The 17,053-nt window shown below is 46.5% G+C and overlaps 1 protein-coding gene across 3 annotated transcripts in view; it reads right to left on the bottom strand.

Moving 5' to 3' along the window:
- The window catches only part of ACOX2 (acyl-CoA oxidase 2), a 30,463-nt gene that overhangs the window by 5,463 nt on the left and 7,947 nt on the right, over positions 1–17,053 (bottom strand). For all 3 annotated transcript variants that reach the window (XM_025916143.2, XM_086697765.1, XM_086697766.1), the window contains 5 exons: positions 15,023–15,185; positions 13,676–13,866; positions 12,045–12,224; positions 10,455–10,560; positions 5,709–5,926 (listed from right to left, as the gene is read on the bottom strand). In XM_025916143.2, coding sequence (XP_025771928.1) covers positions 5,709–5,926; positions 10,455–10,560; positions 12,045–12,224; positions 13,676–13,866; positions 15,023–15,185 — 858 coding nt within the window. The remainder of the gene's footprint in view (positions 1–5,708; positions 5,927–10,454; positions 10,561–12,044; positions 12,225–13,675; positions 13,867–15,022; positions 15,186–17,053) is intronic.

Here is a 17,053-nt window from a genome sequence, read left to right as displayed (position 1 = left end):
CCTTCCTTTCTTATTCAGCTGAAATTCCATGGTCTTTTATATTCACTTCCTCAAAAATATATTCCACATTTTTCACTGACTGTGTGACATCACCTTTGTGGCTCTATATGGCCGACCGGAAACCAGTACCGACCGGTGTAACGGGCTCAAGTGGGCCCTTCCGGCTGCCTAGCAATCCTATGACATTGCTCTCGTTCCTGTACTCTTTTATTCTCTTCGGGGATTATTTCACACCTTCTCTCTAATCCTTAAATCCATGCCACCTGCCTCCCTATCTCTCTCTTTTCGATGGCTCTTCGTCCCATTTCACTGATAAAATGGAAGCAGTAAGAGCACATCCACAAATTCTCACCTGTGCACCTAGAGGTATGGTTCTTTCTCTATTTTTAGCACAGGTATGCAGTTCTGGCTCCCAGCTCTTGCCAGTCCCTCTCTGTCCAGTAGATGCCTTCTGCTCTTGCCTACCAGAAAACGATGTTCTAGAAATTCTCTTGCCTTTGCCTTACAATGTCAAAGTCCCCATCTCTACTGAATCGTTTTCGCATGTGAACATGGTGTGCTATCCCCCATCTTAACAACAAGCTTGAGTCTGTTTCCTTCTCCATCATCTATTCCAGATCTTGACTCCCCTTTATGATAAAGCTCCTTAAAAGTGTTGTACTTGTTTATGCTTTGCTATTTCTTCTCCACCTGTTCTTGTAGACTGGATCTGTTCAGGTTCCATAGTTCTTGTCAGGGCCTCCTCTTCTTCATCTTTGGAGGGTCCCAAGACTCAGTACTCCAGCCTCTTCTCTGTATCCAGTCACTCCATGGGATATCCTCATGGCTTTAAATACCAGCCATGTGCTAATGACTTCCAAATTGATCTCTCCAGTCTCACTTAACCTGCATTTTAACATCTTCCTTAATTTCTAACAGGCTCTTCAAACTTAACATGTTCAAAACCAAACCCCTGGGGCACCTGGCTGGCTCAGTCAATAGAGTGTGTGATTCTTGATCTCAGCGTTGTGAGTTTGAACCCCATGCTTGGTGTAAAGATTATTTATTTTTTTTAATTTTTTTTTTTTAACGTTTATTTATTATTTTTGGGACAGAGAGAGACAGAGCATGAACGGGGGAGGGGCAGAGAGAGAGGGAGACACAGAATCGGAAACAGGCTCCAGGCTCTGAGCCATCAGCCCAGAGCCCGACGCGGGGCTTGAACTCACGGACTGCGAGATCGTGACCTGGGTGAAGTCGGACGCTTAACCGACTGCGCCACCCAGGCGCCCCGGTGTAAAGATTATTTAAATAAATAAAACTTAAAAAAATAAAGAGCCAAACTCCTGATTTTTTACAGCTTTTCCTGTGCATCCTGCCCAAACCTGGCACATTTATAGTAAATAGCTACTCTGGCCAAAAACCTGAGCTCCTCTCTGTCGCATACATCCTGTACCTAATCTGTTAGCAAATCCTATTCTATCTTCCAAATATATCCAAACTTTAGTCACCTCCCACCACCTCCAGTGCTGGCACCCAGTCTAACCCATCGTCATCTTTCACTTGGATTATTGAGGTAGCCTCCTAGCTGGGCTCCTTGCTTTTTATTCTTCCCCTGCCCAGTTCCTTACTGTCGCAACTGGAGTGATCCTTTAGAAAAATACATCAGATGACTTCAGACTGTGTCTTATGCTATGTTGAAAACCCGTCCCCTTCTCACACAAAGTAAAAGCCAAAGTCTTAAGTCTTTGTGATGATCCCTACCCCCATCGTACCCCCCACCCCCCGCCCCAGTACACCCTACCTCTCTGCCCTCTGCCCTCACTCTCCACCTAGTCACATGGCTCCAGCCTCTGTGGCCTCTTCTCTGTTCTCTGGATGGATGTGCCAGGCATGCTCTGGCCTTCAACATTTGTACTTCTCTGCCTGGAGTGCTTCCCCCCTGCCCGCCCCCAGCCCATGGCTCATCTCACCTCCCCTCCACTTGAGATCTTTCCTCCAACATCACCCTCTCTGGGAGGCCTTCTCTGACTTACTTAAAACCACTGTCCCTCCCACTGCACCCCCAGCATTCCTGATCCCCTTCCCTGCTTTCCTTTTCTTAGCAGTACCATTTTGCATACTGTTTGACTTATGTTTTCTGTCTGTGTTTGTCTCCTCTAGTCTACAAGCATTTGTGGCCTTTTCAGTCTGAAACTCATTACCTTCATTTGAAGAGTATTTTCTTGAATTATTTAATTAATGGCTTGTTCCCTTCTGTTTTCTCTGTCTGCTCTTTCTAGATCTGTTTTTTAGATAATGGACAGTTAGGATCAGTCTTCTTACTATTTTAATGTTTTTTCCTAATTTCTATCTTTTTGTCTTTTTGCTTTCTTTTCTGTGCAATTTATGCAACTTTATTTTCCAATCCTTCAATTGATTTTTTTCATTTCCACTATCATGTAAAATTTTTTTTGTGTGTGTTTTATTTATTTTTGAGAGAGAGAGAGAGAGAGAGAGAGAGAGAGACAGAGTGTGAGCGGGGGTGGGGCAGAGAAAGAGGGAGACGCAGAATCTGAAGCAGGCTCCAGGCTCTGAGCTGTCAGCCCAGAGCCCAAAGTGGGGCTCAAACTCACAAACTGTGAGATCATGACTTGAGCCGAAGTCAGACAGTCAACCGACTGAACCACCCAGGCGCCCCCTGAATATTACTTTTTAAGAAATGACATTCTTGGCTTGTGGTTGGAATATTCCCTCTTAACTCTTTGAGGATATTACTTATCTTTTAAAAAAAAGTCCTTCTCCCAGAAGATTCTTTTCTACCCTCCAAGTTATTTCGTTCTTGCTTGTTTGGGCTCTGTTTTATGTCAGGGGCTTCCCGCAGGTGTCTGGTGATCCCTGAGTGTCTGACCATAGCTAAGAGTGGGGCATTAGCTAGCTGCTTAGAAGTCTGGGTGTGCTTGTAGATATGTGGGATTCTCTATGGGGTGAATTGGGGGACCGTGGGGTCAGTGTCTGGCTCTCTCTCCTTTGGGCTTGTCAGATTCTCCAGAGAAGGAGTGTGCTATCATCTTCCTGTAGGCCACGCGCCTGGCTGCCAGCTTTCTGGGAACCAGGGAAAAGACGGCTGGGGGAGGGGGCTGTTAGCACGGGGCCTACAAACATTTGTTCAGGCTGCTGTTTTCTGAAGGGTAGCCTCATTCTCACCTATGCCTAATGTTCCCTGGCCCACAGACCCTCTATGTACCCTTCTGCCAGGGTGAGGTCAAGGAAAAGGCTCAAAACCACTCACAGAGAAGGAGGGGAACTGAGGGTTCAGAGCCTTCTGAAACAGACTTCCAGCCCATCCTGTGGGTCTTACCTTCATCCCCATTGCCAGAGGTACACAGCGCTACTAGTTCTTGGGGTTCTTTGGTATAACTTGTTTCCCACTTCTGATTTATGATCCAGTTTCCCCAGGTCTGCTAAATCACTGTCCATTTACTTTCTTATATTTAGGTTTCCTTTCCTGTTTTCTTTCTTTTTGTGGGTCTATACCTTTTTAAAAGTTTTAATCCCTTTGCTGGTGTTTTGTTGGGTTTCAGGAGAACAAAAGTAAATGCATATGTTCAACGTGCCATCTTCACCTGAATGTCCCCCAACTGAGATTTTACGACCTTACGACCTCTTAAACAACTATAAACTGGGTCAGCTAAGTACCATTGCACACAGAGCTGGTTCTTAGCATCACATGGAATAGTGTGCCATCCTTTATTTGTCATCTCAGAAATCAGAGGTTGATACTAAGTAATCAGGCAGAGAATTGTGACACAGAACTTTTGTAAGCATGGAGTCTGTAACATACCTGACAACCTTGCAATAATAGGAAGATTACTTAAGTACATATGTGAGTAAATCAGTTTGTGGGTTCAGTGCACGCATAAGTTGCCTATTTGTGTCAGTGCTGCTGGTCTTGTCCTAAGTTGTAAGTCTTTGGCACCAAGGCAAGCACTTAGAAATGCCGTTGCAGGTTAAGAACAATCATGCTTATGAAGTGTTAAGGTGATCTTTTGTGTTTCATCATCACTGCCAATCAGGGCTAGAATATTATTGTCTTCATGTACTTTAAATGCTGAGCATTTCCTGGGCTCCTGGGCGGTTCAGTTGTTTTAGCATCCAACTCTCGATTTTGGCTCAGGCCATGATCTCATGGTTGGGTTCTAGCCCCTCGTCGGGCTCTGAGCTGAGCATGGAGTCAGCTTGGGATTCTCTCTTTTCTTCTCTCTCTGCCCCTGCCCCACTCATGCTTTCTCTCACAAAATAAGTAAACTATTAAAAAAAATGCCAAGCATTTCCAGATTAGATACACTTGGGCTGAACTGTGCAATACTCAGTTCTGCTATTAGTGGTTCCCACCACTGGAGTCTGTACATTAGGGAAAGTTTAATACCTGGGATATAATTCTATAAAATGTATTTTTGACAGTTTTGATGATTTAATTGAACATTTACCGACTGCCAAGTATCTGTTAGGTGCTTATGTGAAGCCATAAATGGTTTGTAACATGTTGCATGTTGTTAGAAATAAAACTAATTTGATCTAGTCTTTTTTTTTAAACTTTGTCATGAGTAGCTTATTTTTTAAATTTCAAATCTTTTTCCTTTTTATTATCTTAGTCTTGTAGATTATGTGAGCTATTGGAGGTCGTAGGGTAAGAGTCACACACACACACACACACACACACACACACACACACTATACCACCCCATATAAAACGGCATCATATTTCCTCAGAAAAGGTTGCATTCTCAAGGCAGCCCATTTTTCACTTAAGGACAGTGGTAACTGCTCTGTATTATTTTAATTTCTTTCTTCCAGTGCTCTGTTCAGGTTGGGGTTTTGGTTTCAATGTTTTTAAAGTGATCATTTAGATTATATATAATGTAACAGAATGAAAGTATTGCATTAATATGTCATGACCCTAAACTACACTGCATTATGTTGCATTTAAGAACTATTTGTATTATTGTTTTATGAATCAGTGTATGAATTGCTGAGTTTAAAAAAAAAATCTCACCTTGGAGCTGAGGAAGGATTAAAATAAGTTTAGTCAATTTAGTAGGAACTCGCTTAAACACATTCAACAAAGACCAGGATGCGTTTGAAATAAACAGTAGCCCCACCTTAACTTTCATACAGTTGAGAGCGCATACTCTGGGGTCAGACAGGCCCCAGATTGTATCTGGCTCCTCCCTGGCTGACTGTGAGACCCTGGGCAAGTTACCTAACTCCCCTCAGCCTGAATTTCCTCCCCAGTAAAATAGGGAGATTAACAGTATTTGTTTCAAAAGGCTATAAGGACTAAATGAGATGATGTATGTGAAAGCTTTTGGCATAATGCCTGGCACACATAAATGTTCCTTAAATGTTAGTCATGATTCAGACTCATTAAAGTTTACATATTATGAATATGTGGTATGCTTCCTTTAGATACTATTCCTATTTCCTTTACAGTGTTGAAGAGTTCAATTGAGATAGTGAGATAATTTGTTTTTAAGCATTTTTATTTCTAATTTTTTTTCTTTCACTAATCCATAATGCTTTATGTTGATGTAATCATGCTAGAGTGTAAACCTCTCCAGAGTGGTTTGCTGCTTTTGCCAGACCCCACTTAGCAAGATTTTGGAGCTGAAGATTTTGGAGTTTGAAGTGAACAAAGGGTCTGGGGCTAGTCTCTGAAGCTCACCATGGTTTGAGGGCCAGCCACTTACCGGATGAGGGGGAGCAGATCCAGGTAGGCTGTTCTCACCGCATCCACTTGGGCCCCAGATAGGAAGCCATCGTGAAGAAAGTCACCCGAGTTTGTCAGGATGCCATGTAAAGCATAGAGGTCACAGAGGCGTTTGAGCACCTGCTGAATTGCTGGTTCATTTTCTAGTTTGTCCAGAGTTTCTGTAAAATTCTTTACACTGACATAATGGCAGTGTGCCTAAAAGACACAAAGATACATTAGCTTCTCATTTCTGACCTCAGAAGTCCTGGAAGCTTAGGAAGACTGCTGGAATAAGCCCCCTGTGGCCATGTGTTTCCCAGCGGGCTGGCAGCTGCCTTTTCTCCTGGCTGTGGGTCTGACTGAGCCTTTTTGATGGTGTGTGTGTGTGCATGCGCACGCAGGCGTGTGCCTATGTTGGGGGCTTGTGGGCTCTGGAGCTCGGCCCTTAGCTTCCTTATTTTGTTTGGGGGAAATTTCAAATAGATTTGAAAAGTAGAAAGAATACAGGGGTATTGGAGGCTGGCCTGGAGACAGTGGAGGACAGTACCACTCTTCTTGAGAAAACAGCTGTTTATTGTTTGCCATGTTCAAGGCAGTGGTGTGTGTGTGTATATATGTGCTTGTGTACGTTGTGGAGGAGAGAAAGTAGAGGCTCAAGATAGACACAAAATTTATCCCAGCTAGAGAGTAAACTCTGTGAGGTAAGCAGGGCTGTTATTTAGCCCATATCCAACAGTCTTGCTTTGTCACTGGTTAAAATAAGACTTTCAGGCTCCTGGCTGGCTCAGTCGGTGGAGCATATGACTCTTGATTTCAGGGTCATAGTTTCAAGCCCCACATTGGGCACAGAGCTTACATAAAAAGCGTAAAACTTTTGGTACCAGTTGGTAAGTGACCACTGCCCTCAACCCTGTGAGAGCCCCTTGGGTCAGCCAGGATCCTTCCCTGGGACTTCCTCCTCCCCACAGCTCAGCAAATAAAGGATGAATGCCTGGCCCAGCAGGAGACTTTCAGGCCTCTGCCTCCATTAGGCCTGAAGTGCTTTCTGACTGGCCCTTGCCCCTGCCCTACCAGTTGTTAGGTATTTTGAATATTCCACTTCTCTCCAAGACAAATCACACCATAGTTATCAGGTGAGGTATATGAATTCCATGGGGGCAGGTGGGTAGGGAGGAAAGGAGAGCATATTAAATTCTTCTCAAATCTTTATGTATAGACAGATTAGCTGGTGATCTTGTCAAAATGCAGATATCCGGATAGCTTCCCAGTAAGGCCTTAAGTAGCTAGGCTTAGACTGTCTTGAGGGTTCAAAGAAATTTACTCAGGGGAACAAAGAATGGGAAAGGCCATTTGAGTCAGGGGGGATTTCCTTTGCACATGGGCCACCCAGGACCTGGGTCAGTAAAGGGCCGTGAATGACATGGTTGGTGATGTGGAGAACAAATGCAAAAGAAATGTAGATGAAATTAAATTTCCTTATAAGTTGCAGCCCATTGACAAGTACTTGAGACAGGCCGAATGTGACATTCCTCCAGGAACTTCCAACTGCCTTAATGTTAATACCTTACTAGAGGAAAAAGCCTTAGCTTGACAACAGCCGGGTCTTCAGGATCCTGTAACTTATGAAAATCCTTTCAGAGACTTCCTTTGTGTCTACCCCTCCCAGCTTAAAAGTATATAATCACTTGCTCCTTACAACCCCACGGCAGCTCTTTCAACCCGTGGGTCCTGTCCCCGTGCTTTAACAAAACTACCTTTTTTTGCACCGAAAACGTCTCAAGAAAGAATTCCTTCTTGACCGTTTGCTCTTGAAGCCTGCATCAAATCACATCAGTTGGGGTTTCATTTTGTGGGGGTCAGAGAACCACCAGAGTCTTCCACAGGGAAGTGACCCCATCAGGTCTCTCACTTTGGGAGGGATCTGCCTTTCCCACGGAGCCTCTGCACGGGTGCGAACGCCACCACTTTGCCACCTGGACCTGGTGTCGTCACAGGCACGCAGAGTTTGCAATATTTGGAGGTAGAAGAGGGACAGATGTGCTCTGCTGCCTCTGTGGAGTCAGACAGCCCTCCGTGCTCAAACCGGATAGACCCTGCTCCCCTGTTCTAAGCTGGGGGCCACATCCTTAATTTCTCAGGACCATGGGTTGTGGAGTGCAGTGATCAAAAAAGAACTGCCTGAGGGCCCTGGCCTCTGCTTCTGTGACAGGGTGAACCCCACTTTGGCACCATGCTCTGAACACAGTGAACTTTATTTACTTTTTGTATATGTTGGTTTAAATCTTGCATCCTGCCTAATTTGGGTGAGGGGGTGGGATGTGTTGCATTGCCAGGTGCATCTTTAATTTTACATGTATTAACTCATTTAATCTTCATAATCATTATAAAAGGTAGGTACTGTTATGAGCTCCATTTTGCAGATGAGACTGAGGCACTGAAAGATTAAATTCCTCGCCCAAGGTCACATGGCTAGTAAGTGGTAGCAACGAGATCCATATCAGAATAGTCCACCTCCCGGTTAAGAGTCTGTGCTCTTAACTACTACGCTGTGTTGCCAAAGCCATTAGAGACCGAGGCTGGATTATAGTGGGTACCAGCATTTGCTCCAGTGGTGCTAGGGACTGACATCTCTCCGAGGCAGGGTCTCAGATTATAGGGTGAGAGCCCATCCATCAGAGCTTAAAGTTCCTGTCGATGCCCCTTTGTTTTACATACTGGGAAGTTACAGGCCAGAAAAGGAAGGACAACCAGGGGTCAGTCACATAGAGAGGAAACTCCTACAGAATTTAGGCCAGGGCTTGTTCCTTGTCCACCACTCTGCCACTGTCCCCAGTCCCCTTGTGTTGTTGTCACTCTCTACCTGCATATTTCTGGTTTCTAGATGGGACCCGGTGGGTGCTTAAGGTTCCTGCAGAGTACGTGGTTCTTCCAAAGCACGAAGCTCAGACATTGCAGATTTCTCTGCCCATTATGACTTTGGAGATTTATCTTGGGCACCATCTCCCCAGGAAGCCACTTTTCTTCAGCTTACAATGGCTGGGGGAGAAGGGACTTGCTCTTCTCCTCTAGACTGGCTGAGCTTGGTGCCCCTAAAACTTGGGGATCACCTCCCTCCCTCACACACAGTGGCTCTCTGGGGACACGGCTTGCATCCATGAGGGAAAAGAAAGCAAAGCAAAGCATCATAACTATTTCCTACCTCTGGGACTTCATTCCTTTTAGTTCTGTTTCCTCATCCTTAAAATGGAGATTATGCTGCTCTCACCCCTAGGGTTGTGTGTGTTAAATGAGTTAACCCTGGCACGCATTGTCTGGTCCTTTGGAAGGCAGGGCATAGGTTTGGAAAATGGATGAATAATGGGCAGCTGTGGTTCCTTTTTTGGTAGTCTGATGAAAGCACAACCTCGGCTCACCCTCCTCTGTGTTAATAGGACATTTAGCATAGCAGGGAGTGCCCCTGCGGTGGACACAGCCCAGTGGATGGTGGCAGAGTTAATACCAGCACCAGCTGATGTGGGAGGGGTGGTGGGTCACCAGGTGGCGCTCATGCCCAGCCTGCCGCTTGAGGGCTGCTACCAAACACTTCTTTGGGCTTTCCTGCCATTTCCTGGGCCTGATGCCTGAGGATTGAAGTGTTCACCATGGTTTTCCAGCTGTAGGTAGGGTCAGAGTGCCAGCTGCCTAAGCTCGAGCTCTTTCTCACCCATTACTCTCTGAGACTTGTTCCTTACTTCTGTGCTCTTAATATGCCTGCATCCACTCACTTTTCTCCATGCCCTCTGCCAGGTTCATGGTTGGGACCACCCTCAGTCCTTGCCCAGACTGCTGCTGCCTGCTCCTGACTGGCCCCCATTGCTCCCTAGGCAGCCTGCATGACTCTTCTACGATGAAACTCTCATCACCTCACTCCCCTGATACAAAGTCTGCAAAGATGTCCCATTGCAATGAAAACAAAACCAAACTTCATTGCAATGAAAACAAAACTAAACTTCTTGCAGTGATGCAGAAGGTCCCAGGCCTAGCCTATCTTTTCTCCTCCCCAACCTGCCTTCCTCTTCTGCTTTCAGGCTTCCTCCTGTAGCTCCTCCTTGAGGATCTGTATTTTCTCAAGCACCATGCCTTTTCTTGCCTCTTCCTTCTTCACCTGCTGTTCCCTTTGCCAGGAAATCTTCGTTTCCAAAACCAGAGCCTCTACCCTTTGGCTGGCTAATTTCAGCTCATCCTGGAAGTCTTGGCCTACATGCCACTTCTGGGAAGACTTTGTGGTCCTCAAGCTGGGTAGAGACGTACATCTCTGGGATCCTGTGGCAGCCTGTGTCTCACAGTGCCCAGCCCGATGCCTGGTGTTGAGGGGGTGGTCCAATATTTGCTGACTGAATGTGAATTATGCACAAACACAAAACATAGTAGAAATTGAAACAGACATCTAAGGATTGCCTGTGGGGCTAAGGGGAGACTTAACCTGCTTTTCTATCTGGGAGGAAATATTTGAACAACCTGAAGCAAATCCAATAACACTGCCTCATTACATTTTTTTTTTCCCTAAGAGCTGTCAGCAAGATTGCTTTGGAGTTAAGTCCTTTAATTAAAATACCCTGCACGAAAGCCTTGGAAGTGAAATGAGGGCAGCCACTGAGCAGGGCTGGGGAATAATGGCAGAGCTCAGATTTTCTCAGCATGGTGGCCTGCTGGGGAAACCAAATAGGCCCCTTTCAGTTGGAGCTTCAGCTGATGGGCAGCTCACCTTAGCAGCCTGGACGTGCATGACAGTGGTCTGGTTCCATGCCTCATACCTGTCAGCCCCGGACTGCATCAGAGTCTGCAAGTGATGCACTGAGTCCTTTATGAGCCTGAAGGCCAAAGAAAAAAAGGTTCAGCTTCCTGACTGAGTGGGAAAGGGACTGGTGGAGTTTGGTCTCAGGCTGCCTGGGGTCCCTCAGAAGTAGAAATACAGTAATTCCCATTTATTGACTATTTGTGTTACAAGGCTAAATGCTACACATTATCTCTTTAACTCTTAAAAATTTTTTTTGAATATTTATTTGGAGAGAGAGAGCTTGAGCAGGGGAGGGGCAGAGAAAGGAAGAGAGAGAGAATCCCAAATAGGCTCCAACTCGTGAATCATGAGATAATGACCCAAGCCTGAGCTGAAACCGAGAGTCAGACGCTTAACCAACTGAGCCATCCAGGTGCCCCTCTCTTGAACCCTTTTAAGGGTAGGCATTCCCAATTTACAGTGGGGAAAACTGAGTCCCAAACTGGTTAACTAACTGGTCCAGGGTCACATAACTAGTAACTAACTGGTCCAGAGTCACATAACTAGCAGCTTAACCTCTGACCTGTAAAGCCTGAGCACTCTAGGGCAGGCACTGACCCTCCTTTGTAATGCAGACACCATCCTGATACCAGTAACTTCTGTGGCTGAGCAAAGACAGTGGTTTTCCTGTAAAGGCTAGTGAGGCCTGTCAGTCACCCAGTCTGTTTTAGGTTCTTCCTAAGGAAACTTAAAAGGCAAGAAAAGAAAACCAAACAAATCCTTGTTCTCCAAACCACTAAATTGGTCATTTGCCATTTACTTAACCTTTTCCTTTTATTTTCTATTTCCTGACCATCCGCTCATGATCCTTGGAATTTGTATGCAAAGCAAACTGTTTATTAAGCAATATTTATTTTTTTTCTTGTCAGGGAATAGATAAACAGATGTCACATTGAGGTCCAAGCAAAAGTCAGTATAATGGCATTTTAATTACCCTGAGCAGCCTTATTTTGCACTCTCTACCTCCCCTAACTAAAATATTAGATCTGTGAGGCTTAGGCTTTTCTTGACTGGTTTACTAATCTGTAGTACCTAGAATAGTGCCTAGCACATTGTAGGAATTTAATATTTGTGGAATAAATAAATGAATGTCCAGAGTTGCTCGTGATTTTGAAACAATTATTAACTATCCTGGGAACCACAGGTTGGGGTATTAAGGCCTCTATGAATATTGGTGTTTACTTTTATTTATTTGTTGGTATTTACATACTGATGTGGTACTTACACATGGTACATCCGTTGCATTGCAAATCACAGTAAAAACCTATAGATATAAAAAGTTCCTTGCACTGGCCAGAGGGGTGATGTCCTACTAGCTCAATGAGGATGGGGAAGTGATGGTGGCTGATGGATGTGACTTCCCCTTCTCTGCCCACGGTGGCAGGAACTGAGAGGACTGAGGTTGGGGAAGGGGGTGCTTTTCAGAGGAGTATGCACGAATGCTCACCCATCCCATCCCAAAGGCCTTAGTGTAGGAAGGAGCCCGTCCCCAAGTGGAATGGCCAATTTCTTGCTCACCTGGCTGCCACGTGTGCCCAGGCCGTGGTGTAGAGTTGTGGGTGGAGGAAGTCAGCTGCTTTCTGGGCTGGGCACCTGGCCAGGTCAGGTGCAGTCAGGTACGCAACAGACTGAGGGAGAGATCTCTGCGATGTGGAGTCTTGGGATGCCTGAGCTTGCAGGTAGTTTTTCTCCAGAAACCTGGGGGTGGGGTGGGGGTGGGAGCCAGTGAGCAGCGGGAGCCCTGTGGGATAGACCAGCGCCCCTATCTCCAAAAACACGCACTCTTACACTCCCTATAGGAGAACCAGGACCATGCAGTTTCTTGCCTGGTCCCTCCTGATGGTTATCCTCACCCCAAAGCCCTCCCCCCCCCCCCACCTCCCCAGCTGTGAGGCCCTCAGGGCCATGCACCCGGAGACTGTGGTTTCTTCCACAGTGAAAGGAGGCTGGAACTGCAGAGCTGGGTAGACACTCAGATCCTGAACTGAAACCCTTCTGGTATCTGAGCAAACAGAATTTATTCTTCTGGTTAGGATCTTGTGATTTGGGGATTTATGCTGAATTGTACAGTGGCAGCAGAGGTTAAATTTTCTTACTTGAGAAAGGATAGGTGTAAGAAGGCTAACACGAGTGGGAGAATTACAGGTGACTCTTGGCTTCTTTCCTGTGATGATCCAGTGCTTATAGGCTCTGGGCTCAGCCAATCCTGGATTCCCAGGCAGCTCTGTTGAGACCTCTGTGATGCTTGTGGAAGTTACTTCACCTCCCTTGGCCTCAGTGTCTCCATATTTAAATGGGGATAATAATACTCACCTGATAGAAGGTTTGTGACAAGTGAGAAAATATTTGTATTGCTTTTATAATGTGGGACACAGAATTTCTAACACATGATACTGTATCCCCCTTATAATTAAAAAAAAAAAAGCACCATAATACTACATATGATAAATTTTTTCAAGAATATTATATAGCCTATTTGCTAGCAAGCCCTTTCTCCTTGCATGGGGAAACATGTGCCCTGTTGAGTCACCCGAGGATAGATAAATGTGAAAGGCCTGGTCAGTCCGAGCCCCCACAGACAGAAGAGAATGAACAGAAGCCACCACTTGTCGGTTGCGAATCCTGGGTCCCTTCCTGCCTCTCAGGTGGGAGCCTCCGTGAGCAGGCCCTGTGCTAAGCCTGAGGACAGTTGGTGGGCAAGGCCCCAGGAGCTCTGGCTCACGGAGAAGAGACACTCCACTCGGATGGTGTTGAGTGGGAGCGCCAGGGCGGGCATCTAAGCAGCGAGCTGCAGAATGAGCCGCTTACAGCAGCAGGCCCAGCAGGCCAGGCCAGGCCAGAGTATTCCGGCGAGGGAAGGGAGCGTTCGTGAAGCCCATGCTGGGAAAGAGGAAACTTGGCCAGCTGGGGAAGGGAGGTGGGGGGAGTGGAGATGGGGGTGGGCAATGTGGCATTTTCCCACTAGCAGTGGGGAGCCACTGAAGAATGTGAAGTGAGGGAAAGCTGCACTCTTCTCCAGCCTTCCTAAAGCTCTGGATGGGCGGGATCCAGACTGCGTGGGTTGGTTGGGTGGTCTCCGCATGGCCCTGCCCAGCGTCCGTTCCCACCATGGACATTGGCTGCTGCTTCAACCCACGCAGGGGCCTTACCTGGCCATCTGCAGGTAGAGCACAGTGTTGTCGCCCTCGTAGGTGCAGGCGGCTGTCACTCTGGTGACCAGTGAGGGCAGGCCACTCAGCTTCGAGTAGCCATGGCCGCCGCAGGCTTTGCGGCACAGCTCAGTCCCCCAGCTGCACAAGTCTGACGCCATGGCCTTGAGTCCTGAGCTCAGTGCGTGAAGCTGTGAGAACAGGGGGTCAGGGCAAGTAAGGGGGCCCTCCGGTAACAACCATGCTTACCGCTCATACAACCTGCTGTATGTTCACGACAACCGCATGACATAAGATTGTTTCCTCAGCTCTCAACTTTATGACTGAGAAGGCTGAGACTCAGAGATGTTATGTGACTTGCCCAAGATCACACAATGAGGCAATGTAGCTGTAGTAAAGACAAAGGAAAACTGTCCAGGCCAGTGTCTCCAGGATCCCTGGAAGAGGGTGCTTCCAGGACTGGGCTCACCATCATCCAGGAGTTGCAGATTTTGCTGGTCAAGTGGGATTGTTGGAGAGCTGTCCTGTGAGGGTGGAGGTCCACCACCAGCCCACTGGCCTGAGTTGTAGGAGGAGCTTCCAGGCTGCAGACCTGGTTTGAGCTTTGGCTTCTTGAAAGCCTTTAACCTATCTTTCAGACTTTTAAGTTCTTGGGAGGAAGGTTATGTTCCTTAACCTCTCTGTGCTTCACTTTCCTAATCTGTAAAATGGGAATATAAAATGCTGCCTGCTCTACAATTGAGGATTAATGAAGCTATGCTTATGAAGCCCAGGGTCTGGTGGACTAAATGTTACAGTATATCTAAGTCCTTGGTCCTTTATCTGAGACCCTAGGGGCCGGATGTATTTTGGAATCAATGTTTTTTGAATTTTAGAAAGCTAAAGCAGGGCATTTAAGGTAGATTATATATAATACCCAGAAGAGTCTGGGGCAGCCTTAGTGATCAAACTCATTAATATTTCTGCTGCAAAATGTATATACGTCCAGTGGGATAAATCAGATCAATTCAGGTCAAATTGTGCCACCAAATGTGTTCTCAATGACTGTAATTTTGGGGGGCTTTTTAGGTTTCAAATACACACCAGGGATTGTGCTTCTGTGTTGTATGTATTATGTGTGATTATTCCCTCTAACATTTTTGGAGCTTTCTGGAGGCCAGATGTAGGTGGATTTATATGTCGAGGTACAGTTCACCCTGGGTGCCCTGGGATGTTGGAAGGCTGAGAGGAGATAGTAGAAGGAGCCTGTGGGAACAGGGCTGTGGCTGCATCCCAGTGATGAGAACAATTTCAGCCATTTCCCAGCTCCTGCACCCCACCCCTCCACCCCCAGCAGACAGCAGGTACCTCAGGCAGGAGGCTGAAGTCTCTGTTCAGAATGGCATCATAGGAGCTGTGGAAGAATTCCAAGAGGTTGCTTGTCAGGAAATGTAATGCATAGGCTGTGGCCAGCTGAGGAAAGAGTTTCTGCTGCTGTGTCTGGTGGTCCAGGACTTTTGCCTCTGGGTCACTGAATGGAAGAAAAGAAGAAGGTTTAGAAGATTGCTACATGCCACCTCCCCACTTCCCATATCCCCAGTGCCATAAAATACTTAAAAACTGATAGCTTTTGTGGGGGGGCACCTGTTGGTTAAACATCTGATTCTTGATTTCAGCTCAGGTCATGATCTCATGGTTCAAGCCCCACATTGTGGCTGACAGTGCAGAGCCTGCTTGAGGTTTTCTCTCTCCTACTCCCTCCCTGCCTCTCTCCCTCGCTCGCTTTTGCTCTCTCAAATAAATTTTAAAAACCTGATAGTTTTTTATAACTCACTGCAAAACTTGACCTGAACTGACATGAAGTTATTAATGATCTTAAAATTCTATCTAACATGAATATCCACACAATTCTCTGCAGAAATATTGACATGTTTGCTTATGGATGTTGCCCCTTATGGGGGAAGTTTACAAAATTACAGCATATGCACCATATTATCCTGCTAAAATATGAAAGTTATGAATTCCAACACATTTGGTCCCAAGGATTTCAAGTAAAGGGTTGTGGTCTTGTACCCCCGATGATTTGAAACTTGACCTTTCAAAGTCCAGGTACACATCGTATGTGCTGGGAGGTACATTGAGCCTAATCAGTAACTCTGAGGATGTGAACTTGGGTCTGATGGAATCCTAAGGTAGGGACTGTATTTGCCTTGTCTGTTGCTGTGTCTTTAGTGCCCGAGACTGTATCCAGCATGAAGGGGCCTGGAGTAACTATTTTGTGGATTAAAAGAAAGCATGAATGTGAGGAGCCTCCCATGGCTCTCCGGGAGGAACCCAGGTCAGCAACCCCTCACTTAGACACATACTATTATAACCATACTTGGGACACTTCTGCAACCCAGAAAACTGAAGTCTGGACGGGACGGCGGCAGCACCTTTCCCTGGCACCCCTGTCCTCCAGAGAAGACTCCCTAACCCCAGGAATCTGAAGCCCGGGCCAGCACGGGGACCCTGGGTTTGCCAGAGGAAAGGGTCCTGGGCTACGGGCCTGGCATGCTTTGTTGCTTTTTACTCTTAGCACTGCCCTGAAAGATTGCTCTTGTCACCCTGTGTCGTAGGTGAGGAAGTTGAGGGACAAAGAGGTGGGGTGACTAGCATAAGCTCCCACAGCTGGCAAGTGGCCTAGCTGTGGTCCACCCAGGTCTGCCTGGCATCTGACCTGCAGTCCATTTTGCTTAGACTGCTGGATCCTTCAGTCCATGGCATGAAACATCGCCAGGTTCTTGGGCTGGAAGTTCTCTCATCTTCACATTACAGGTGAAAAAACTGAGGCCCAGAGAGGGCAAAGGACTTGCCCAGGGTCACTTGGCAGAGTTGGGACAAGAACTGGCAGGTTGAAGCCCGTCCCTCAGCACCACTAGTTGAATCAGTTATGGCTGTACCTCCCCTGCCATGCTCACTGGGGCACCATATGCTCAGCTCCATGTTGCCACATCCTGGGTGCATGTCCCCATTTGGGATATAGTGGTTGTATATTATTTTCTGTTTACAGCAAAATTATTTGCCGTTTACAGGCAGTCCTGTATTTTCTTTTGCTGAATCTGGCAATTGTGTGCGTTTCCACAGGCATGCATATGCATGGGTACACATACACATGTTAAAAAACAGAGAGTAGTTGGCTATTTGGTCCCATAGGGCAGAGGGAGGATTAGCTTGACACAGTCACATACAACAAAATGGATCCGGACTTGGACATACCACAGGATGCTGACAGTTCCAGCCAGACAGAACCGACTTCAGTCGTATACTGTCTGGTATGACAGTTGGGCTTTTCCAGACACAATCACTCACATCCTGACAGAACAAACTCAGGAGCCACAGTCACCTGCAGTTTGGCAA

Source organism: Puma concolor, chromosome A2 (genome assembly GCF_028749965.1).
Source record: "Puma concolor isolate L17-30 chromosome A2, mPumCon1.1.hap2, whole genome shotgun sequence".
NCBI classification, from domain to species: Eukaryota; Metazoa; Chordata; class Mammalia; order Carnivora; family Felidae; genus Puma; species Puma concolor.
Note: the sequence above shows the minus strand (reverse complement) of the source record. Positions and strands in the feature narration are given on the sequence as shown.